The 27513-nt window shown below is 36.3% G+C and overlaps 1 protein-coding gene across 2 annotated transcripts in view; it reads left to right on the top strand.

Moving 5' to 3' along the window:
* The first annotated feature begins 561 nt into the window (after positions 1 to 561).
* The window catches only part of LOC131066778 (uncharacterized), a 99295-nt gene continuing 72343 nt past the window's right edge, over positions 562 to 27513 (top strand). Inside the window, exon 1 of one of the 2 annotated variants that reach the window (XM_058001616.2) lies at positions 562 to 1028. In XM_058001616.2, the coding sequence (XP_057857599.2) occupies positions 762 to 1028 (267 nt within the window). In that variant the 5' untranslated portion in view covers positions 562 to 761. The remainder of the gene's footprint in view (positions 1029 to 27513) is intronic. The other variant, XM_058001617.2, reaches the window with a different exon arrangement.

Raw genomic sequence — 27513 nt, 5'->3', positions numbered from 1 at the left:
TGAATCTTTGTAATCTCATGGTGCTTGTTTGAGCTATATTTCTAAACTATTTCCAATATACTAAAAATGAATCTTTCTAATAATAATTCAAGGTGAACATTTTTGGGAAATATATGACATTAAAATTGAGAATAAACTACATTTTCTTTTAAATGTACATATAAATAATACAATATACCAAATCATTTTTTTAATAATTTAAAAAAAAATATAATAATACTTTTAGTACAAACTAAATACATACATATATATGTTGAAGGATTTTATATCAAACTCATAAAATCATTTTAGATATTTCTACAATAGCACCAACCTTAGATTGAAATCTTTTTGACTAAGAACTAAAGAAAGAGGGATATTCCACCAATGTTACTTGAGACATAATCTCAGCCTCATTCCTTATAATATTAGGACCTTGCACTATGCAATACTGGATCCCTAAATAACCATTTAAAACCTTCAATTTCACAAATAAACCATTGACAAATAAACCAAAAATCCACTAATTAAATAATAACAATATTAAATAAATACCCCTTAATACTTCGAAGTAAAACATGCACGATAATACCTCCTAGCGCACCAGGGAAGAAGTAAAGAAAATCTGTGGTCCCAAATTTGATGTTTTTTGGAGAGTTCATGGCAGAAGGGTTTAGGGTATAAGAAATGACCAAACAAACAGGAAAATAAAAACAAAAGGTTGGAAACCGATGACAAATTGGGGACAGGGCAGATAGAGCAGATTGAAACAATTTGGCAGTATGGTGATAATCAGGGAGTTGAAGGATTTCGTGGATGTCCACGGAGTGCTGTTGGCAGCTTCTGGTGTTCCTCCAGCGCTTTATCTGCAATTATTTGAGAAACTTTGTAGCGAGACATTCGACGGAGGCAGCTATTTTCAGATTGAGCTGTGCGAAAATGGTAAACAGAAACGCCTGCTACTGTCCTGCGACACTTTGCTCAAGGATTCCCAGATCTTTCTCGTTGATCATGCTTGGTCTTTCCGCCTTCCCGACGCCCGCAATCAGGTTAGAGTCACCACTGAACTTAAAAAGCTTGGAGGTTGTTCGTAAAACACGAGAACGCCGGTATAATTTTAAAGTGTTACTCTTGACGTTCTAATGTAAGTATCACGCTTTGCGCTTTGCAATTTCACCCAATGTCATCCGGACATAGTAGCTTTTTGGTTACCATTAAAATTAGTTGGATACATTGAAAAAGAAAAAAAGAAGCCTGGACTGTACATAGCTCTTAAGGATATTTAAACCCTCTTAGAAGCAACATCACAAGAGATGAGGTTGTTTTGAAGAAAACGAGTCACACCTTAAACTGTAAAGAGGCTGGTAGCTTCGTTGGTAGAGCACACTAATTTCTGGGCATACTTTTGGAAATTCATAGGTTGAAATCGTAGCTGGTCCATGGAAGATAGTAGAGTTCAGAGCTTGTTTCGGCCGAATAAAATTTCAGAGTTCATATTACAAAGGAAGATGAGTGCAAAGTTGTCTTGGTAATGCCTAAGTTGGACCACTTGACCAAGATGGAAGACCATTTATAGGATGGCGGGAGTTGAAGAAAGTCGGAATATAATCCAGTCTCATGCTTATGAACATGTAGCTAGAGCGATCAAAATCCTATCTTTGGAGGGAGGCTTTGAAGAAGATATTGGCGTTGAGTACGAAAGTCACTCCAGGAATATGTTGAGCTCTGAAAATCCATAAAGAGGGTCTTCCTCTAAAACCCATAGTTGATATAATCGATTCTTTAACCAATAAGCTTGTTTGCTTTATTTACAGAAAAACCCATCCACTGGTGGGGCATATTTCTTTGACTTTGGACAGTTCACATTGCTGATTATGTTAACGATAAGAAGTTAGAAGTGGCCGACATTTTAGGGAGCTTTGATGTCTTCATTAATACCCCTATAAATGAGGGGATAGTATGATTAGAAAAAATGCAATCTATGGGACAACTCTTCTAGTAAAAATCTGCAGGATATCCACTTTCCTTTTTCGGGTATTTTTTTGAGCAAACAAAAGGTTCAGCAATGGGCTCACCTCTCTCTGCAGAATTGGCTAACCTCATGTTGGAGCATTTGAAGAAAATGCCCACATTTTGTTCTCGTCCAGAAAAAAGTGGTGGAAGAGTTACATGTATGATACCAATTTGAATCGCCACATGGTAAGGAGTTTGAGAAGTTCTATACGTGCCTTGATACCATTTATGATTTCGTTAAGTTATGTCACAATGTGGTTAAGTTATGCACATCTTTTTGGTCCAAGTGTCTTGCAACTTATACTATAGACTTGGAGAATGGAGTTTGTTTAACTTTCTTCCGTATCCTTAAAACAAAGGTATTAAATTTCTTTTTGTGCTAGGTCTACAGGAAATGTACAGACAAATATATACCTATAGGTCCATTCTCATCACCATTGACACAAAAGAGGTGATTCTCAAGACTCTGGTTACCTGATCTTTTACGACTTTATATGAGAAAACTAGGAACAAGAGCAAAGGCACTTGACAATGATCTTCAAGAAGAATGAATGCAAACGTAAGTAGGTGGCAAGGGATTTTTGCAAGCCACGTGTTTTCTGAGCAAAATAATTGAGATATGAGGATCTTAACAGGCAAACCTCAGGTATTTCTCCCATATGTTGAAAAGATTTCTAACAAGATTGGCAAAATTTTGAAATGCGAGAACATAAAGACAACTTTCATTGCACAAAGCAACATAAAGAAGGGTCTCAAGATTCCAAGATCATTTGGAACCAAAGTTGAGATGCGAAATCTATTGCATTGAATGCTTATGTGGGAGACCATATGCCAAGGAGATGGGTGGGTTTGTTGAAATAAAGATTGAAGAGCATGGTGCAGATATTTGTTTCAACAAGGTGGATAAGTTAGCATTGGCAGAGCCTCAGATAGGACCAAACACCATTTTTGTTTTGAAAAGGCCAAGATTGATGCTAAGAAGGATCACTTCTATGGACATGTTATCACCTTGTAAAAACGATAGGGTTTTATGTTTGTATGTGGTTTGCAAGGTTTAAATTCTTTAAACTTTAAACCTTGTTGTTTGTTTATGGCTTTGTTTTCTATTTCGTTGGCGATCTGTAGTACCTTGTAGCCGGTCGGTTAAGTTACAACTTGAGTGCTTTTAGTCGTTTGGATGACCGGCCCCTCGACCTAGTCCACCCCATGTCTTACTGTGTGCTGCCTTTCTTTCCCTTTGTTTTGTCGGTGAGCATCTTGAACAAGATCAATGGTTGTCATTCATTTCACAGTTTCACACTTTGATTCAGTCCGAAGTTGCACACTTTGCGAATCTGTGAACAACCTTTTGTTCTGATGTATCTTGTTTGCAGCTCTTTCAAGATCGACGGCTTAGAATCATTTCGTAGTTTCACAAGATTGAGGAGCGGGCAAAGTTGCATGAAGCGAAACTGCGGGATACTTGAATATTCCCGATTTGTTTGGTGCTTAAAGGTGGCAATCTTCCAACTTGATCAATGGTTGATATTTTGTTTGCAGTTTTGCAAGATCAAAAGGTCATGAAACTTGCATGTTGCGAAATTGTGAAAAAGGCGATATGTGAAGAGTTAAGTGCCCAATGGTTTCAAGAAGATCAACGATGTAGAACCATTTTGCAATTTTGCAAGATCAAAGAGCTCGGGAAGTTGCGTCCCACAAACCTGTGAATGGATATAAGTATGAAGGGAAATAACTACCTGCCAAGTCCAGAGAGATTGACGGATCTGATTCATTGCGCAATTTTGCAAGATCAAAATGGTGCTAAAGGTGCATCTTGCGAACTTGTGAAAAGGGTGACCCCACATCTGACGCTCGTTGTTGATGGCGCTTACGTGTTTATGTCAGCAAAGGATGATTGGTTGCACGTGTAAGAACCTACCAAGGGCTCTCAACTCCGACAACGGAGGTTTAGTTGAACTTGTTGCGTTTTATGTTTTGGACTTTGCAATTTCTAACAACAAGGGCTAGTTTTGAACAAATAGTATGCAAAAAGCAATATTGGAAAGAGCTGGAAATTAATTGAACTTCAGAAAATAGGATTATCAAACCCTTATTACATCCAATTTGCATAAACACCTTCAATAAAGAAATCAGACAAGACCAGGAAGTTTTATTCAAATACCTCCAATTTATGAAACCCCTTATTTGTCCTTGCTGCCGTACAGCAGTAAATAATGACAGCAAAATTATTTATCAGTCCAAACTACCCGGAATGGTGAGTTTAGCAGCCCAAACTGAAGCTACCAGCTAGGCGTCTCTTTTAGGATTTATTTCAGATTTTTTGGACTCCTCCTTCAACAAAATCGTACCCTTTCAAGGAAGAAAGGTACGGCAGATCTGCAGGCCGTACATGCACAAAAATCCCAGCTGTAAACACACTTATTTCTGCCTTTGCTCTGACTCTGTAGCTAAAATCAATCCTTTGCATAAAATGAAATAAACCTTGTCTAATCTGCCCAATCGTGGTTCCTGGATAAAACCAACTGAAAAGCAAAATCAACTGATATTTCACAGCCTCTAATGCTGATGCACAGAAATCCACCGTTTTCCTGTACCGATACTCTCAGATCATCTGCAGGAAGAAACCTTTGGTGGAAACCTCAAGCCAAAATCTCCTCAGAGCAAACTCAATATCAAATCATCCCATAATGAAAAGAAGACCTAAAAACTTATTTTATCTCCTCCTTTAGGGTTTGGTGCAATTCCCAAGAAAAGTACGATTTGGCATTTAAATGATGTTTTAACTTTTAATATTTATTTTTGACTATTGAGGCTTCAAAAATAAATCATTTCCAGTTTAATATTAAAGTGGCCCCATCCGATGAGAAATAGACCTTCACTTAAGTTATAACTTAAAGTGACTTAAAAATATTAAAACATTAAAGTTTGCCACATAATATTTAATTAAAGTAATTAAATATTGATATCTCTCCAAGTACTCATCAGAAATGCCCGCTGTCAGAACTGGAGATTGCCAAACAATACTCTGTCACTGCTCATACTGTTCACTCTAAAGATGGAGAATCAGTCTCCAAGAGACCCTCTTGTTGATTTTCCCAGGTTTTATTGGATGAATTTTAATGTATATATCTGATTCAATCTGATACTTTCATTCTTGAAATTCTATGTGTTCTCAAATTGAATAACATTATACTATATATATTCCTTTGGAGAGGAATGTCCTTGAACGGACATGTCTCTCCTTTAATTATAATAATTTAATCAATATTATAATGTTTCATCAATCAATTATTAATTTAGAATAATATAATAGATTAATATTGAATATTAAATTTTATATGATTAATAATAATATAATAATATAACATAATAATATATTATTATTAATCAACATATATTATATGTATTCTAAATAATCATTCGACTGAAGCTACAAACATTAACACTCCCTCTTAGCTAGGGAGGATGATCAGACATAATGTGTAGTGATCTCCCATGTCAACACTTATGGCCCTCACCATAGCTACACAAAACATAATTAACACTCCCTCTTAGCTAGGGAAGATAAAATCAATGCAAATGCATTAAGTCTAGATTAATTATGGAATAGAGAAAATATTATCTCACTATGATATCAGGAAGTATGGTATAAACAAGAATATCAAGGCACATGATATTCACCATCACTCAAGAATATCATCTCATGATATTGGGAGTATTTGCATCAACCATATGATGCTCATCACAGGGGACCATAGTCTCAAGGTGTGAATTTGCCTACGTCAGCGATTCTATTCACAAGATCTTGTGTGGATTGCTTCTGTCGACAATTCTATCCATAAGCTCATGTGTGGATTGCCTCAGTTGGTGATCCTATCCATGAGCTCTCACGTGAATTGCCTCAGTCAGCGATTCTATCCACAAGCTCTTACATGGATTGCCTTAGTCGGCGATTCTATCCATGAGCTCTCACGTGGATTGCCTTAGTGGGCGATTCTATCCACAAGCTCTTATGTGGATTGCCTCAGTGGGCGATTCTATCCATGAGCTCTCACGTGGATTGCCTCAGTCGGCGATTCTATCCACAAGCTCTTATTAGTTTGCCTCTGTAGATGCGAAGACCAAACAATTATATCTTCTATGTTCACCACATGTATCGTATGTAATTTTATTCAACAAGGGTGGCGGATATATATCATTTGTCTTCATTGGATCGTGCCTCCATAGGGGGTCGCGATCCTATGTGGAACCATGTAGTTCCACATAGGGTCGTGACCCCTGTGTGGAGCCACGATCCTTCTACACCGGCGGGATTACTTAAACCAAACATAACAATAACAAACTAGTATGTTAGTTTAATACTAAATTAAATCGCAAGTATAAAATCGAATTTTCTGGGCACTAAAACAGATTACGATTTTAGAGTTACGACTGAGACTAAATTTAACACTCCCTCTTAGTCTTAGGAGTATAGACCTAAAACTTAATTTAGCTCAACACTAATCTCATGATTATTACATCACCTAGGTGTGAAGAAACAGCCTGTGATTCTAAGGATATACTCACTTTGATATCCCTGTTATAAGTATCAGCCTGTGATACTAAGGATATACTCACTTTGATATCCCTGTTATAGTATGTGCACTGACATTAATCCACTTACAAAATGTCTACTATAACTTATCATATTACTGATATTCAAATTGTTTGATTTTCAGTTTATATGATCTTCCAAACATTTATAAGATCGTCACCTTACAATGTTAAATACAAGTGTTCATTAACTAAAGAATTGTCATCCTTAAGGAATGAACACAGGGAAAGGTTACATAATTCATATACTCAAGTATATGACCAAGAAGTTTACATAATTTTAGACATCAATTACATTTTAACCATACCAAGATACCTCCTGAAGTGATCAATTTTCACTCTTGCTAGGGGTTTGGTGAGAATGTCAGCTGTCTGATCTCCTGTATTGACATATTCCAGTCTTATTACCTTTCTCTCTGTCATGTCTCTTACATAGTGATATGGGATCTCAATGTGCTTGGATCTATCATGGAAAACTGGATTCACTGAAAGTTTAATGCAGCTCTGATTGTCACAATGAATGATAGTAGGCTTCAGACTTTCACCAAACAGTCCTACTATCAATTTCCTCAACCATACGACTTCCTTAGCTGCCATGGATGCAGCTATATATTCAACTTCTGTGAAGCTTTGAGCTACGGATGATTGTTTTCTATAGATCCAAGATACCATAGCTGATCCCAAGCTGAAACAACATCCTGAAGTGCTCTTCTTGTCTATCACGCTTCTAGCTCAGTCTGAATCAGAGTATCCATGTAGGTTCAATACAGTGTGTTCATAATGCAGTCCATAGTCCAAGGTACCTTGAAGATATCTCAATATATGCTTTACTGCAACCAAATGTATTTCTTTGGGTTCAACAATATGTTGGCTGAGTGCATTTGCTACATAACATATATCAGGTCTGGTATTGACTAGGTACATTAATGATCCAATAATCTATCTGTATAATGTTGGATCTGCAAATTTGGAATCTGCTATAGCTTCTTTTAGTTTATGTAGTTTTGTTTCCATAGGAGATGACATTGGCTTACAATTCATCATTCCAAATCTCTTCAGAATGTCAATGGTGTATTTACCTTGATTTAGATAAATACCATCTGGTTTTTGCCATACTTCTAATCCAAGGAAATAATGGAGTAGACCTAAATCCTTCATCTCAAACTCTGAAGCTAGTTCTTGTTTGCATTTTGCAATGAGATGATTTTCGCCTGTAATTAATAAGTCATCTACATATGATATGAGTATCAACATTTACCTTTGATTATTTTGAAATACAGATTTGGATCAGCAATGTTCTTAGAGAAACCTATCTCTAATAAGTATCTGTCAATTCTTTCGTACTATGCTCTGGGAGCTTGTTTTAATCCATACAGTGCTTTCTCTAACTTGCATACATGTGTTTTAGCATTATTTACCTCATAAGTGTTTCACCTTCAATAGTGAAAATCCCTCTCAATCACTATGATCGAAATTGTCACAAGTTGACTGAACCATCTTCTCCCTCTGAAGCTCAAGTTCTTGTATCAACCTCTTGTCCTCTTTTGAAATGTCAGACTCCCTCTGCATCTGGTCTCAATCATCAATTCGTTTATAAGCATCAATTTATTTCTCCCTTTAATTCAATTTTATTGTGCTTTCATCCTTAAGTTTAAAAAATTTCCTTTCATAAGGTGAGCCCATTTAAGAAATATCACGCATGAATCATCTCTCATCATAATTCCCTTTGAATGATGTAGAACATTTTCATAATTTTGATCAACACTTTCATTATGATCTGCCACACACAGTCATTAATAACTTTTGCAATTTACCAAATTTATCCAATCTCTTCGGTGAGATGTTAGAAAAGCTAATTACAAACATTTCCTCCAAGTTATAGCGAGATCCAACGGTTAAAACAAAAGTTATGACATTTTTCCCAAAACTGCTAACCCTAGGTAGGGTTTCAAGTGACCTGCACCAAAGTCGTCATATCTTGCACAAAACTGAATCAAATTTGATGAGATAAACATATTTGAAAACTAGAAACACAGATCTTTCCATCCATATATTATAGTCCTCATTTTGAGGCCAACCAAGGGCTGTACAATGGCATATTTCAGACTGAAAATTCTAAAAAAACTGAATTCTCCAACCCTCTCCAACCTCCAAATTAAACTTCACAGGCCTGAGCTCTGATACCATGTTGATTTTCCTAGGTTTTATTGGATGTATTTTAATGTATATATCTGATTCAATCTGATACTTTCATTCTTGAAATTCTATGTGTTCTTAAATTGAATAACATTATACTATATATATTCCTTTGGAGAGGAATGTCCTTGAACGGACATGTCTCTCCTTTAATTATAATAATTTAATCAATATTATAATGTTTCATCAATCAATTATTAATTTAGAATAATATAATAGATTAATATTGAATATTAAATTTTATATGATTAATAATAATATAATAATATAACATAATATTATATTATTATTAATCAACATATATTATATGTATTCTAAATGATCATTCAACTGAAGCTACAAACATTAACACTCCCTCTTAGCTAGGGAGGATGATCAGACATAATGTGTAGTGATCTCCCATGTCAACGCTTATGGCCCTCACCATAGCTACACAAAACATAATTAACACCTCTAACCAACCTCATCAGCCTATGAGGGTCAGTGATAGGCTAATCTACCAAGCTGACAGATGTCAACTAGAAGGGGACATCACAACACGGTTTTCAAATTTTGAAGTGAGACCATTTTCTCAAATGGCAAAAATGCGAAACGTTTAAATTCAAAAAGCAAATGGCTAACTGCGCTAGTTGCCAAACTCGTATATACATTAATGGCAACTTTGTGATGGTATTAATGGTGAATTCCAAAAAATTCGTCTTCTGAGTTTTGGAAAGCCATTCGAGTGATCATGTACAAGAATTGAAGCTGCGGTGCTGAAGCTTTGTTTGCAATTCAGGGTTCCGAAAAGCGGTAAAACTAGTGAGTTGCTTGTTATACTTCTCTACTCTCATTTGATTTCAAATTGTAATTTCCAGTATATGCAAAGGAATTGAATAGTGGATTAAACATTCTAGGGTTTAATTTAGTCATAATTGCCATTGTTCAAGTTCTTTTCTACAAAGTAGCCAAAACCCTTGAATTCTAGTCCTCCAAACCCTACATCCCAAAATGGCCAGAACATCCAAGGCTACCAAGAGAAAGCTTCATGATGACATAATTGCCCAACTGCCCGGATCTTCAGAAGCAACCAAGAAAACCAGGGGGCAGGAGCAATCTATGACTTCTTTGTGGATGATTGTGCTGGTTGCCATGACCCTATTATACCTCCAACAAGTTTCCAATTATTTAAGATATGTTATAATAAGGCTAATTCAAAGATCCCTGTTCGTTATATATGGAGTTATAACCTTGGCAGGTTAGTAGTGACCAATGTCTTTGTCAATGTGGGGCTTATGATACCAAGCAGAGAGCCATAGCTAGGGCTTATGATACTAAGCAGAGAGCCTTGATGAGCAAAGATGGAAGGAAGTTGATGACAATCAACAAGGATATGATAAACTTTGTGTTCAGATTAAACAAAAATGCAGTTTTACTTGTTTTGGATCAATTGAAGGCTGAATTTAACAGGCTACCAGGAGCATATAGAAGCAATCTCCTAGCCTTCAGGCCACATCAGTTATCATGGAATGAGAGATAGCTCACTGCAGATATGCAACCTCCTCATCATGTGGGCCTGTTTGAAAATTATTTCAAGGATACATTCTATGCCCTTTGTCAAATTTTTGGGCTTGATTGTGAAATAAGGATCCCCAACTATATGTTGGTGTTGTGTGTGGATATTCAGTCTAGAGACCAGAATAGGCTGTTTGATTATGCTGGGCACATTGCAGAGAGGCTTCACAGAGCTATAATGGATGTGACGAGTGAGCCTCACAGGGTATATTTTAGATACTACTCCTTCTTGATGCATATGACTCTTTGTACTGGTTTGAAGATGTGGGAGGACCCATTGAGAGTCAAACCCACAGAGAATGAAATGGATCTGCAAGTCCAGGAGTGGACTTACATGTGGGATAGACATTGCAATTTGAAAATCACTTTGTCAGAAAGATATTGTATCAGCTGGGAGAGAAGGTTGATTGGTGTCTTTCATAATTAGAAAATTCTTGAGGCCCAAAGACTTGGCCCCAGAGCATAATGTCATTCACAATTGGGGTGATTGGTTCTTTTACAAGGACAACACCATAATTAGAGTATACGGGTCTCCAGTCTGCCCACATATATTGCCCAAATTTGTCTCAAACAGAATTGCCTTTCTAGAAATTATATGGCAGATGAATGAATTTGACATTTGAGATTGCAGAAGAAAGGCTCCTTCATGCTAGCTCAATTACATTTTTCTGATTTTTATGTATTTTCAAAAGAAGTCCTGGAGCTTACAATAAATTTTTTAACACCATATCAGATGGAGTTGGGGACATTGAGACAATTTGATCCTGAAGGATTTATTTGAAAATTAAAAGCTACATATAGAGCAGCTGCCTATTTGCATGAATATGATGAGGAGGAAGACATGATAAGAAATTGTGAGAACTATGCAGAGGTGCAGGAAGTTAGGGAGAATTGGCACAAAATTAGATATGCAGAAGCTGAGAAGAAGGGGACAGATCCAGAATATAAAGGACACTGGGAATATTGCTTTGACCCTGTGCTAAGGTGGAAAATGATGTATGATACTTATAAGCATGATGTAGACAAGATTATACTTCCAAGGTTGGTCCCAAGTGTTCCCACTCTGCCCCTTGTTACACAAGTTGCTTCCACTGCTGCTCCATCTACTTCCTCCATGCCTTCATCATCTTCCCAATCATCAACATTTGCAGTCCCTATCATTCTAGAGAGCCCAAGGTTTTCACACCATTGCATATCCTATCTCTTGGAAGGGACCTTTCAGTGGAATTTCTTGATGTTGGTTTTGAGCCCGGCCTAGGAGGCCAAGAAGAAGACAATGAATTTGATACTCAAGAAAAGGTTGCAGAGAAACCCCCTCCCCTAGAAAGAACCCTAGTCACATTTAGACAAGGGGGAGATGTAGCAGAGGACATAAGGGAATCGGCCTGTACTCAATTCATGGATTTTGATGATTTTATAAAGTCAAAAGAATTAAGGCAATTCTTGTTTAAGGCAATAGGATATCAATGCAGAGATGAAATGGGCATTGGTGATATGGCTACATAAAACAAGAAACTCTCAGAGGAAACAACAAGGAGAGTTAAAGAAAAGCTAGCCACAATGACCCCAGAAGAAGGGAGAAAAATTGTTAGAGAGAGTGGTTTTTTTTATAGGAAGGTTGGGATATTTCTTCAGCCATAGCTTTTGATTTTTTAAAAGGCAAGAGGATATTGAGATCACAGATGATCCTAAGAATGCGAAAGATTTGTATTTTGGCTCTGGTTTCGATAACAAACATGATGTGTTAGCCATTTGGTCTATTTTTCTAGCTACTGATAAGCCAGCAATGATTAAGGAACAAAATGATTTACGTGGACATTTAATTGTTTGGAGGCCATCTCATACAACTGTGGTTCAAGTTGCACAATTGACTTCTCATAGTGCCAAGTTTACAGAAAAATTGGGTCTAAAGTAGGAGGTGGATTTTCAGAAATTGACAAAAGAGAATCAAATGCTCTGAGAGCAATTGACCACTAGGACTACATTGCTCCCTCCTCCACAACCTGTAATTTCATCAGAAGGGTTGTTAAAATTGAAGCAGGAATTGGAAGTTACAAAAGTCAAGGTCACATAGTTGGAGAGAGAGATAGAAGAGAAGAAAAGGAGAAAAAGAGCTGAAAAAGAAAATTGAAGACACTGAGGCCAAGGAAAGGAAGTTATTAACTGATTTGAGCAGTTCATTGTTGGGTAATAGATTGGAATCACTCCTTAAGCATGTTGATAAAGCATGGAGCAGTTATGGCTCAATCAGAGAAATATTCAAAGATCATGCTAGGTGTGAGAAACATCTGCAGTGTGTAGAAAAGCATTTGGGAAAAAGATTTGAAGCTTTAATGTTTCGTTGAACCATGTACCAATGGATCAAAATGCATGCCAGATATAATCATATTTCTCATTTGTTAGATTCACATGAGTTGTAGACTAGAATAATCAGAAAGGAACTAACTGCATTTGAGGGGAACTCAATATTTTACATGCCCTCACTTTTTAGGGAAGATGGCAATCTCAAGGATAGCAAGAACATCCTTGGTTCTATTTTTGAAGATATAAATGCTGAGAAATAGAAAGAGTGTTGAAAAGCTAAGCCAATACTTGGACAATCTCCCAAAATTTGAGAGTGGTTTAATTCAATTCTCAATAGTTTTAAGCACATTGTTGGGAGATGAGTATCATAAACATATAATCCTTGTGAACTGGATCAGAATGGATGGTATATTTGCCTTATGAGATAAAGAAGAATGCAAAATTGAGTTGCATGTCAACTCAACCATTTGACAGGGTCCCACATTGTCTCCTCAATTATCCACTTGTACTGTTCAAAATTCTGGTGAAGTAAATCAAATGCAAATTTGATTTGCATTTTAGTTTGTCATCTAGTGGACCTTTTTGCCAAGTTATCCAATCACGGGTTCATTAATTTTGGAGATGAAGTAATGAAATGGAATTACGATATATTTTATTTACATTAGAGATCATATTCCATTTCATTATTTTCTAGTCATGTGCTTTCTTCATGCGGTTACATCAGCTCTGCATCAGCTTAATTTAGTTTTGAACGTCGAACATCTTCCTCGAGCTTTGAGCCTTTCTCTAATGACATCAGCAGCTCAAATATTCTCATTTTTGGTGGGGAAACTGGAAAAGTTTATTTTGTTTCTCAAAGATGCCTTTGGCATATTTCTTGTTTGTCAAATGAATATATGACACATGTACATGCCCAAAGCTTGTTTTGCTCCCTTGTTTCTATAAAAGGGAAATCAAGGCCATTTGTGAAGGGTTCTGAACTACATTTTTGGGTGGATTGTTTAGTTTCGTCAAGTCTAGAGTTTATAGAAGATAGTTGCAGTCTGTAATTGTTCAAATCTGCATAGTAAAATGTAAAATCAGATCATGAATATCAAAGAAGAAATTATTATAGAATTGTCTCCATGATGTACATTCAAACTTATATGAATACAAAATATCAAGGATATTCTGGATTCATCTTTGTAGTGTTTCCGTGATGTATGTTTTGTTTATGGCTTTCTTTCAAGGAGAGAATTAAATGCTTTAAAGTTTAAACATTTCATAGTAATTTTGAGTTTATGTTATGGATCTAAAGGAGAACTCTGTAATTCCATATAGAGGATTCATTTTAGTATATGCACCCATTGGTTTGAATTAATTTGTTAAAAGGATACACTTATTTTCTGTAATTTGACTCTGTAGCCCTGGTATAGGTACTGATCTATTAAGTAACCCACTTATGATTCAGAAACAATATTCAAACATCAAATCCTTTTAATTTCCATGTTGTTTTACGAGTAGGTTAAGTTAGGATTTGTCTCAAGGCTGGTAAACGTTTGATTTCCAAGAATAGAGCCAATTTAGAAGAAATCTTATATGCCCTTGTTATATTTTCACTGAGAACTTGCCTGCATTTTCAATATCTGATTACAATAAGCTGCTATCAATAAATATTGTTAAGAGGAACCGCCTAGGTTTTGCAGAACCTAAAGATCAGAATACAACAATCTTATAATTTTTTCTTATTCGTTGGCCACTGATCCAAGGACCTAACAATTGAATTTGGCTAATTCATAGAGTTTCTTGGGCAATCAGTTGGAACCTAAGTCACAAGGTTCGAATTCGGATTCAAATTCGGCAACAATGAAATTCGGATGAAATTCGGCAAAGTAAAAATTCTGAAAAAATTTCGACATTAAATTCAACTAATATAAATAAATAATTTTTTAAAATTACTAAAATAAATCAACTTTAATATATTAACTTTTATATTATATATTAATAATAAAAATTATATTTTATAATATTAAGTTTTAATCAATAACATTAATATATTAAAGAAGAAAAAAACAAAGCAAAATTAAACAATATTTATATGTTTTAATATGTTAAATTTTATAAAAAATAAAAAATAGGACCGTATTTTAATAGCCACCCATTCGCGTTGATTCCTTGAGGACAAATAAATAAAATATATTCAATAGTTAAAATATATTAATAGCCCCCTTTTAATAGCATGGGTTTTAGTTAGCAGACGAGAAGTCTTGCTCGCTCGATGGGAAGTCCTGCTCGTGGATACCTGTTCGATGGTTTGTACGCGCCATCCATCTTGTTCCGTCCTCCATTCCAGTGTTTTGCAACACTTTGGCTTACATAGGAGCTATTGCCATGAGTCATGACCTCCCTGCCATGATCTCCCCGGTGGTTTGTATAGGAGCTATGGCCGTTTGATCGCTAGTATAGAATGGTTGCCCTAGGTTTCGAATATTCACTGCATTTTAAAAATATTTTTTAATAAACAAACTTCAATGCCTTCTCGGTACGAATTTGGGCGAACTTAAACGAATTTTTAATATTTTTATGAAGTTTGCCAAATTTCGAATTTCTTCCTTGAAATCCGGCGAATTTTGTGACACAGGTTGGAACAACCAACAAGACATCAGCTAAACAAGACAAAAAGATTTGTAAAAATTCAAATAATATGAATAGAGATGAGAGTAAGCTAAGTGTAGCTTATTTGCGACAAAAAGCACAGTCATCCAAAAACCAAGAATATGGGGGCACCTTCACACCAAGTTGGATTGCATTCTTTTCTGTGAGTCCTAAGTGAGACATAACTCTTTCCATGAACCTGCAATAACCATGTGAAAGTGTATTATTATGAAAACTTAGGTTTGTTATGCCCTTATTTCTATCAAAATGAGCAGCTGGTCACATAGGCTACCTACATAACCACAAAGTAGATGCATTGGATGTACTAGTAGTAACTTTTTATACGAGCCACGTAGATAACTGCATTGAGAGTGAGTTACCTACTGCATATAACTTATCTACTTAACATCACTACCTCTCCATTTTAATAATGAACATATGGACTTGAGTAGCTCATTTACATTTTAATAAATATTGAAAACTGGTTTATCTTTTGTCGCACAATATGCCCTCCCCTTTGGAAAGCTCTATCCACAAGGCGTTGAGACCAAGTGGAAGCTCTCCTAGGGATCTTTTTCATCTTTTTCTTCTTTGGCTTTAGATGATAATCTGCAGCCAGTTGAATCGGTAGAAGCTTTGACAATAGTATATCTCAATAAACTTGATGAACGCATTATGTATGTAAGCAGTGTAAGATTTTTCATTACCTCTGAGACAAATCATCACTTTCTAGAAACTGGTGATTATGAAACAACCACTGTTCGGTAGGGTGTGATTAGGAAACCACCATTTCAATGCTAATTTTGTCCTTCATCTTCCAAAGTCATAATTTTTGCACACAGAATCAAAACAAGGGACCATTGTTTTCAAAGAGTATTATTTTTTGAGAGGAACCTAATATATAAAAGCATTCATTTTTTTATGCCACCAAAGTACTTTTCGCCCCTGCAATACAACAGTATTATGGTGTCCCAACCACTCCAAATAGTCACTAAACTCAAACAACTGATCTTCATTATGATCTAGATCCATTTACAGAACATACTTTCAACCCACTAATTAATACTCTAATTAACCTCTCTCTTTAGCTTGTGGAACCTCCCCTAATTTTGAGGATGACGGATCTCCACATATAACTTAATATTGCGTGGAAAACACATTTTGCCAATATATTTTAAAACTTAACTTACCTATTTTGCTATGAAGTTCATATTCTGCCAAATGATTATTATTAAGTCTTGGTAGGTAGTGGTGTTAGGTAAATAATAAATTGAAGTGGGTGATTCACTTTCAATGTGGTTGTAAGATTATATGAGAAGCTATTCCCTTTGTCATAAATAAGGGTTTACCATTCTCCATTTTAACTATACCTATTTCTAATATTAATACAATTTGTGTTTATTACTTGTCCTAGAAGAAGAATTTTTTTTTCTACTTAGGACTTGCATCTGCCTTTGCAGTTCAATCTTGGGTGAAATTCCTCCATAGTCTTGCTTTGTAGTTATGCTCGCTTTTGTTGCAGATATAATGGGTGAGATCAGAGCTGATTTGAGATTGAAAAAGCAAAAAGGGGCAATGTATTGCAGAGGTCATAATTTTTTGTTAAGTGTTGGATTGAAGAAACAAAAATTGCTGGCAAGTACACTTCTATTTGTGTCTGATGAAAGTCTATTTGCAGTTGTTTGAGTAATACTAAGAACAATATGGTCACTACAAGTAGCTATTATATTTCACCCAAAAAAATATGCAATTTCTGGTTCTCTGTCTTACATTGAGGATCACTACACAACCAAGTGGTAGATTGATGTGTCTTTTTATGCTTGAAAGTAGGTTCATTAAGTTTCCGAAAGAGGATTTGTCATTATTCTTCATGAAGTGGTAGAAGAGAATGAATCTCCACAAGATTGACCTTTTTTTTCAGCCTTAAAAACCTAGTTTATCTAAGATACCAGCAGAATCTCTAACATATCCAAGATCAGTAGATAATCTATACACGACTAGAGTGGAGATCGAAACCCTTAAAAAGCTTAAAATAATAAACAATCTCCTTAAAAGCTTAAGAAAAATCTTTTTAAAAAATGATGAGAACTTAAAAAATGTTGATGGATTCATCTAGAGAATCCACTTTTCATCATCTTGGAGATGAAACATTAAACATTGTAAGGGATAGAGATCCACATAACGAGGAGGAGGAACGACAAGTAACCTAGGATATTGATTTGCTACAGGAAGATCAAGAACCACCACACATGGTGTGGGATGAGGACCTTCATGAAGAAGATGAACAAGTAATAGTATGGGATAGGATGCATGCAAAAGAAAGAAATGTGCATTTGAAGTGTCAAGTTATAAAATATTAAAACCTTACTTTGTCATCTTACAAGAAAGTGATTGAAGTGACATTCGATAGATATAAAACCTTCTAATGTCTTGGTTGAGACATATAAAGATCCATATGATAATCTTGATCATTTGCATCGGAGTACAAACAATGTATTGGATATGGAACAAAGCTACATTGATGTTGTAAATCAAGGTGGTTTTATAAGGCATTACACAACATAAGTTTTGCCAATTGGGAAATTGGCTAGGAGATGAACAACCTGAAGTGTTGGTATTTGAAAGAACTATTATCCCTCCTACATACTAACAAATGTTTAGATGGGCTTGTTTTTGCAGATCCTCTTTCCTTGTGATTATTCCTCAATGTCTACATGAGTTTAAAGGTCAAAAGAAATGAATTCTCATGAAAAATAATTATCACCCTTATAACTCCCACTTCTTCAGCCCATTGGCCGGTTTGTTCTCCATCTTGAAAGGTCACAAAGAAATGAATTCTCATGAAAAATAATTACCACTGCTTCTTCAGCCCATTGACCGGTTCGTTCTCCATCTTGTTCAGTTCTTTGAGCCTACGATTGTATGCTCGTACGTTCTCGTTCTTCCCTTGCCTAGTGTTGTAAATTTCTGCAACAATTTCATTGTCGTCTCTTAGCAGTTTAAACTCTTCCAGAAATGTCTTCTGTAGTTTGTTCCATGACACCTTGTATTGATTCGCTAGGTCTGTATACTAGTCGATGGCAATTCACCGTAGCGTGGCGGGAAATGGCTTCAACCAATACTCATGGTCGTCTTGACCATTCACCTCCCATATTGTTATGCAAGTCTTGCAGTGGCGTACAGGATCCTTCGATCCATCCCCTATGAATTTAGGGAGTTTTTGCTTCTCTGGGGTGTTCACCATTGTTTTCACTCAGTAGATACTATGTGCATCTGACTAGATTGGACTGTCTCACTCTCATCTGTGTTCCTGTGCCTCTCTTGCACCCTCGACCACACGTGAGCTCTCTATATGTCCACCTTTTGCATCATCTACACCTTGGCCGCCTTCTTTGTTTTTGTACTCTCTTCTCCCTGGAGTCTTCAACTCAAACCCCCTATTCTCGGTTCCTCTATGAGGGACAGGTTCTCGATACGATGCAAATTGGTTTCAAAAATTTCAGCAACTTTGGTCTGGAGGTTCCTTTTGTTAGGGTCTAGGCAAATCCGGAGCCAATACAAATTAACAATTATATGCAGATACAAACACAAAAGATGAAGAAAAATGCATAACACAGATAACACAAAGATTTAACGTGGTTCACCCAAGATGGGCTACATCCACCAAACATAGCCATCCAATCTTTTCTTATTATCCAGTAAATCAGTACAACATCATTCTAATGCCTTATGCATTCTAGCCGCTTATAACATGTAATTTTAGGGCAACATACAAAGTCGGCTAACAAAGAATAACCCTAACCCTAAAGGAATATTCTCGTAATCTTCTTCCCGTACATGTATTTTCGTATTCTCATACATACGAGAAATCCTAAGAGGGGGCTAGCTTCCTTGAGCTAGCTTACCCAATCTTGAGAGGAACTGCATTCTTTGTGCCATAATTTCCCTACATTTCTTTATGCTTGGAAGGAATGGGGACTTCCCTTGAGCCATTTCTACACCAAGCCTAAGAGACTTACTTGCTCTGCTTGGCGGCTCAGGTCAGCCTTTATTCCATTCTCATTCCCTTGTTTGGAAAAAGATGGGTAGCCTATTTGGAGCCATTTCTACACCAAATTTAAGAGTGGTTGTTTTCTACAACCCTCTTACTCCACTTGGCGGCTCATGTGTGCTATCCAAATTCTTACTTTCCTCTTTCCTGGTTGCTGTAACCACATTGCTTACCTCTTTAAGGTAAGGTTCTTTAAGGTTTTGAATGTTCTTAGATGGACCTCTTCCTGAGTCATTCATCCTGTTCATTCTAACTTTTACTCTTGTTTCATATGCATTATAAACTCTTTAGGCAATTTAATTAACGAGCTATACATTCTTAAACATAGTTGTCTCTAATGTAGTCTTTCATAAATACGCTAATGATGATCTTTCAATCTGCAACCGGCTCCAATTGCTCTTTCTGAGTTGTATCTTTATATCCCTGTGTTTTATCGAGTAATGGGTCTGTGTATATCTGAGAAAATATAAGTTTGTATATAAGGATTTCTCACCAATATGACTGAGTTTCTGGTAATAGTTGGATTGCCTTCCCTGCATATGACCTAATAAGCATGCAATCGGTTTTACATTGTTCCTGTTCAACAATCCTTATAATCATGCGTTCATAGCCTTGTAGATGGATGGGTCAATATCACCATACTTGATTGCTAAATGACTCCTTGAGCACTTCAATTCTGAATGAAATATCTGAAAACAAATGTTCTCCATTTCCTACCTTCCATCCTATCAATCACTATTTATATTTGCATTTTCATCATCTAAGGACATGCTTCTTCACAAATGAAGAGTCCTCTTCAACACAATTGCTTCTCTTTAATAATCGTACTCCTTGATTAGAGTAATTTCTTAACAACAAAATATATGACTATTCGTAATCGCATCTTTTAAGAAATGTAGCTCTTGATAACAAGTGCTCCATAAGCAAACTCTTCTTTACCAAGACCAATCGCAGTAAACATTTCTTGTTCTTAAATAAATCATAATAGCTGCCTCAATATTGTTGATTGCCTTGTAAGAGCAAACTTGATACCTTTTGATACTTGTTCATAAACCAAACTTAATCACTCCCTTGTGAAGTGTAATCTCTGCTTCATCTACAAAATGTTGTCCACATTTGTCCTATGTTACATGAGTGTTTCTTCCGAGTTGTGCGAGGGATGATCGGGCATTCTTAACTTTATTTTATCGCTGTTCATATTGTTGATTGTAACTAGGTATAATGTGGATTCCAATTGCCTTAAGGCAACATTGGAATCCGCCAAGGGCTGGGCCCTTCTCTCCCTTCTCACATGCCACACTAAAGGGAAACGTGTTCCCTCTAATAGGGCCGACCCTATAACTAAAAGACACACCCCTCTCAAAAGGGAAACGTGTTCCCTCTAATAGGGCCGACCCTATAAAGTAATAAAACAAATAAAAGGGATCAGCACCAAGCCGACCTCAAATAGGTCCTCTTGCCTCATATAAATAAACAACTACTTGACCTCATTAACACAATGATATCACATGTGATAATCATTCTGCAAGTGCGAAAATCAGAAAGAAAGAATTCTAAATGCGAAGTGAAGGAAGTGTGCATTGAGGCGATTGTTAATACAAGGGTGAACTTCAATAGAAGATGCGAATTGCAAGACATATGTGAAGCCAAAGACAATTTCCAGATCTGCTCATCTGAAGGTCATCTTGCTGCTATATGCAAAACAGATTCAAGAGGTGTATTGCTGTGTGAAAGGCTTAGACAAATTGGTGTGCCACATCAAAGCTACCAACTAAGTAATGTACTGTTACAATTGGATATAATTCATAGTCAGATCTGAAGATCTGTTGGCTGGGTTTTTCCTCCTAGGAGGTTTTCCCAGGGTATTTGTGTGTTGTGTTCATTTTGTTCAATTTATGTTTATGTCTAAGTCTGAAAGTAATTAAACTAAACAACAAATATATTGATTTAGTAATTAACTTCAGTTTTCCGAGTATAGGTTAAATTTGAAAGTCTAAAATTCAACATGGTATCAGAGTCAGGTTCGTACTAACCAGTGATCAGATTTAATCATGTAATTTCAGTCTCTTGTTCCTTCCTTCTTTGGTGATAGGTCCAAATAGAAATCAGATCTGAAGCAACACTGAAACCAAAATAAAGAATTAGGTTATGGTGTGTTGATCAATGAATTAGGTCTTCAAACTGTGAACATCTTCCTTAGGCTGGAAACAAGTTTCATTGGTCAGCGAACCTAATGCAAATAAGGGCGCAGTTGCAACAATTAGGATATGATTCACCTTCGACCAATGGAGAAGCCTGCGTGGTAGTATTTGCAATTCGTGTGGAAGTTTTCGTCAGGTTGATAGTGAATCTGACACATTCAAGTGTATTCTCTCAATAATTTAAAATAAAAGATTTGTTCATTTAACATTTAATGTTTTCATTGTCATCAAAGTCGTCTTATTGAGAGATCCTTATATTTACTACTTGTTAAAGAATCTTTATTTAGTCCTTGTTAAACCGAATATTATAAGAGGGTTCTTGGTTAATTAAGGTTGTTGTTAAGGGCTTATTATTTCGTTTGGGCTGCATATTTATGTAGTGTTTAAGATCTGATCTAAATAAGAATTGCAGATCTGATCATGAAAGGTTGTGTCCCTTTCAAAGGGCAGATATAATGAAGAGTTGCACTCTCTCAAAGGGTGCTAATTGTGGAAAGGGCATACATGATGAAGAGGTGTGACCTCTCCCTCACATTGAGAGATAAAGGAAAGGAATCAAAAGCATCCAGTGAGATAACCATGGATTGGATCAGATCACAACCGTTATTAAGTTACAGGCAGTAACATCTTTGTTCTTTGTGGTATGCATGGGGATGAGTTGAATATGTATGCTTAATATATGAACCCTGATAATGTTCTTATGCAGAATTTAATAGTAATATTAATATAGACTGTAATATGTATGACAGTTTAATAATGCTTTTCTAACTGCTCATATGACGATTAAGTAAATTATGTGATGGAGTCTGTAATACCTTTCAATCTCACCATCCAATTATGGAGGGAGAATACAAGGAAGCAAGAGTACTAGGCTCCAGCAGGTATGCCAACCCCAAGTGTGGGCCAAGAGGCGAAGTTGATGGGTCCTTGGTGCTCTTGGGCTTGTTGGAGAGGGATAGTCTCGAGGCACCTTGGGTGATTCTCCTTGAGCTCCATAATGGGAACTGGTGTAGGGAGAGAAATAGTTTTTCTAATCCTTCATATAACTATGATATGTATATAGTCTATCAAGGCATAATGGAAATGTTGACTAATCTGTTGTGCAGGGTCCAGACCAAGCTTAGTTGACAATAGTGTTCCCATATTGTAATCACTATGCACAAATCTTAATATAAGAGGGTCCCATTAGGGGACATCACACACACACACACACACACACACATATACCACCAGCAGTTGTTGGAGTATGGAGTGCTGAAAAGGGCAAATCTGAAAATAATATTAGACTACTGTTTTATGCTTGATCCGAAGATTAATTCCTTTGATGTATTTGCTGTTGGATGACTAGAGGTTTGATCTGAAATACCTTTATATCCTTTATCAAAATTATTTTGATTATATACTGCACCTTTCTAATTGCTATTGATTCATGGAAGTATAGTTCTCTATCAGGCTCTCACTATCATTGCTTGGTTAGTATCTTCATTGGTAAGTATACTTCACTCTCCTTGTAAACATTCTATGTCACCATCATGTGGTACTTCATTATTAAAAGGTAATAGTACTTCCTCATCTAGGATCTGATTGAGTTTTGACTATCAATTGAATGATTCTATATTAGTTACATAAAATTGACTTTTTCTGTTGAGTATTTGTTATCATGAAGTGTGAAGTATTATGGAAATTAATGATATACACTATATCTTCAATTGTTGACTTAAAATTGTTCTAGTTGATAACTATCATACTTTTGTGAGCTAATTGTAGGCTCTATTAGGTCATACTAATGGTTGAATGCATGTACTCTCAAATCTGTTGAAACCTTGGTGAGGCAGAAAATGAACATGACTTAACCCTTTATGAGTTTCTTTGTACATCCTTCATGAAAAATTAGATTTTTGTTATAACCTGTATGGTGATATACAAGTTTCAGGTTGTATGTTACAGGCTGGCTCTTTTAATTTGTGTCACATAAGTATTGTCTCAACATTCTATGTATCATTGGTTATATTGTAAAAGGGATGCATCTAACTTATTATGAATGTTGTGATCCTCACCCAATGTCATTTTTAAATAACCTCATATAGTAGGTGATGTATGTCGAGGGCCAAGGCCATACTGACTTCAGATTTCCATAAGCTTGGATTGATGTGGCTTCAGAGGGAGCTTTGAAATAAGGCATAAGGATCTTCACACTCAATTAGAAGAAGTTTGAAGATATGTCATGATCATAATTGCGCCATGGGTCCAATTCATAAAAGGTGAAGTTGGCATTTCTCATCCTTGTTTATGAATACTTATGATACTATGATGCTTGGCTATCAGTCTGATATTGAGGATTAAGAGGGAACTCTATGATCTTCAATAAAACTCTTGGTATGAAAGAGTACTTGATAAGCCTAGGGTTTTGTAAAGATTCTAACCTGTTCCTTAAAGTATTTGAAATGCTAATTCTGATTCCTTATGTGGATGATCTAACTTTGACTGATAAAGGTAGCTCATGATTTAATATAAGAAAGAATTAACTCAGAATTGAGATGGAAGATCTAAATCTAAAATGCATTACTTCTAGGTTAGAAGTGTGGCAAGGATCTAATGAAATTATTCTAAGTCAAGTTTTCTATTGTTATGTTAGAATTATGGATTGTAAATTTATATGGAAACTAATTTGAAGAAGTTGAGTATGTCTGCAGCCAACTATGATCTTGCAGATTCATCTGAATAGAGGCAGGTTGATTGGTGAGTGTTTCAGTTAATCAAAGCTAAGCATATTGTTGCAGCCAAGCATATTTTGACATATTTGCAAGACACAATTGATTATGGGCTGAAGCTGCCATCATTAGAAGACTACTTAGGTTCAGATTGGTCAAGAAGTTTTGCGGACAAGGAAAACACTTCAAGCATTCACCCGCTGCGATCTCTTGGACCTACAGGAACAATCCTCAGTTGCATTGAGTATTGTTGAAGCTAAATACATTGTTGCAAGTGTTGCATCAAGAGAAGCAGTGTGGTTTCTCAAAATTCTTGTTATGTTGTTTTGATTTATTATCAGGGTTGTATAGAGATACCTGACAATTCGGTGTTTATGGCAGGACAATCCCGTGTCGCAGATGTTCTCACCAAGTCTCTTGAAGCTTGAGTACTTCAAAAGATAGACTTGGAGCTGTGAAGAACACCACCTTGGTTGAGAGGGAGTCTCAACCTTAGTGATACATTGTGTTGTATCAACCACCCTCTGCGGACAATGTAAGGTGGTAGTGTAATCTTCTCAGGGAGAAGAGTAATTGTTACCATCCTCTGCGGGCAATGTAAGGTGGATCCAGTCTATGCTTGTGTGCGAGCTGGAAGATTATGTTATGTAGTTCCATTCTATGCTTGTGTGCAAGATGGAAGACTACAATATTCTGATTATGTTTATTCCATTCTTTGCTTGTGTGCAAGATGGAGGATTATGTTTATTAGATTCCATTCTATGCTTGTGTGCAAGATGGAGGACTATGTTTTCATTCTATGCTTGTGTGCAAGATGGAGGACAATGGTTATGTAACTCCACTCTATGCTTGGGTGCAAGATGAAAGATTATGATGTTACATTCTTCTTTGGGAGAAGACTGAGGTAAAGGCAATGAATGATGGATATGCATGATGGATGGCATGGAAAGACTTCATGATGTGCATGAATAATTGTGTATTTAATCATGACTTGCAAGTGTGCATGTTAAAGTTTTGGATTCACCCTCCACAGGCAGTACAAGATGGATACTATGGGCTACTATTTGTGGCTACTTGTTGTGATCCTCTCTAAGGAGTATTTGAAGTAGACAACTAAGTTCGGATTACAATTTAAACATTGTATGTATTACTTAAGGCTGGGCCCTAGTCTTGTAACCTGGCTGTAAGATTATCTTTCTCCCTAGTTAAGAGGGAGTGTTGATTGTAACTAGGTAGAATGCGGATTCCACCAAGGGCTGGGCCCTTCTCTCCCTTCTCACATGCCACACTAAAGGGAAACGTGTTCCCTCTAATAGGGCCAACCCTATAACTAAAAGACACATGCCACTCAAAAGGGAAACATGTTCCCTCTAATAGGGCCGACCCTATGAAGTAATAAAACAAACAAAAGGGATCAGCACCAAGCCGACCTCAAATAGGTCCTCTTGCCTCCTATAAATAAACAACTACTTGACCTCATTAACACAATGATATCACATGCGATAATCATTTTGCAAGTGCGAAAATCAGAAAGAAAGAATTCTAAATGCGAAGTGAAGGAAGTGTGCATTGAGGCGATTGTTAATACAAGGGTGAACTTCAATAGAAGATGCAAATTGCAAGACATATGTGAAGCCAAAGACAATTTCCAGATTTGCTCATCTGAAGGTCATCTTGCTGCTATATGCAAAACAGATTCAAGAGGTGTATTGCTGTGTGAAAGGCTTAGACAAATTGGTGTGCCACATCAAAGCTACCAGCTAAGTAATGACTGTTACAATTGGATATAATTCATAGTCAGATCTGAAGATCTGTTGGCTGGGTTTTTCCTCCTAGGAGGTTTTCCCAGGGTATTTGTGTGTTGTGTTCATTTTGTTCAATTTATGTTTATGTCTAAGTCTGAAAGTAATTAAACTAAACAGCAAATATATTGATTTAGTAATTAACTTCAGTTTTCTGAGTATAGGTTAAATCTGAAAGTCTAAAATTCAACACATATGTTTGCAAGATTGATGCACATAAATGATAATGTGTAAGTCAATGTGGCTAATGAACATGTTGCTCATTATGTTGGTTTTTATAAACCATATCATCCATACTAATTACCGTCTTTGACCGAATCGATCATTCTTGATAAAGTCGCTGTCTTTGTATATCATCTAAATTGTTGTCTAATCAAGTGTAGTCTGTACATCTGAAAGTCTTCCTCTGATTTATCTGTACATCTGAAAGTCTTCCTCTGATTTATCTTTTTACCCTGCAGGATGGCAGGATCATGCTCTGATACCACTGTAATGTCCTCGATTGAAAAATTCCTTTTTTTTATCCTGAGACAACCATTCAGTCGTAACATGAGAACTGTCATATGAAATTTACCCAAACCGGAAACATTTCACTATGATATTTAATTTAAAATTTTAAGGATAGTTCAAAAGAAAAGACTTATCTTGCTGTCTCAAGTATGGAAAATTGATGAATATGCAAAGGACATCTTTATTGTTTGTGTCTAATCTTGGCCCTTAAACATAGGCAACAATGATTCTAGATATTGCTTAGAATGGTGTGAGGATCTGTTGTTTCTTATATGTCCCTATTTATCTGTAGAGGTATATGATTATATCACTCACAGTGATATGCTGCTGTCTCTGACGTAACGTATCTGCTTGCAACAATGATTATTATGGTGCAATACTGATGGGACCAACTCAGATATAATTCTGCTTGGTGAATGCTCCTGATTATGGGCCCACGGTCTTGCTCAACCTAAGCTCCCCTAAACTAGAATGAGAACCTCCTTCTTGAAGGATTATGCCTGCCTCTTTATACTCTGCGCTGTGTGTGGAAAGTCGCAAGGATGAGACACGTCTCGTGTCTCTTGTTGATCATTTCCCTTCATAATTATTAATCGCACTCATTAGTTAGATTCTTGTACTCTGAATTAGTTACTTAAGATAATCGCACCTTTACTGTTATAATCGGTGTCCATATTTTAATTAACGACTACCGATGATTTTATGTGTTCGTGGAAAGCCATTCATCTTGTGGACTTGCTGTTAACAGAAGAATTCTTCATGGCATCAATCCTTGCTTTCACTGTTTGTCCATAAACCAATCATTATGTAAGACTTAGTCCAATCTTATATACGATACTTGAATATTATGTTAGATATCTCTGCGACCCTTATCTATTCTTTATTCCAGCATCTTAGTCTTCCTTAATCTGATCAGATGTCTCATTGATATGTCATTCCTCTGCACAGTGAGCAAGAAACAATTA

The sequence above is a fragment of the Cryptomeria japonica genome, chromosome 2 (assembly GCF_030272615.1).
Source record: "Cryptomeria japonica chromosome 2, Sugi_1.0, whole genome shotgun sequence".
Taxonomy (NCBI): Eukaryota; Viridiplantae; Streptophyta; class Pinopsida; order Cupressales; family Cupressaceae; genus Cryptomeria; species Cryptomeria japonica.
This window is presented reverse-complemented; position numbering and strand designations above follow the sequence as displayed.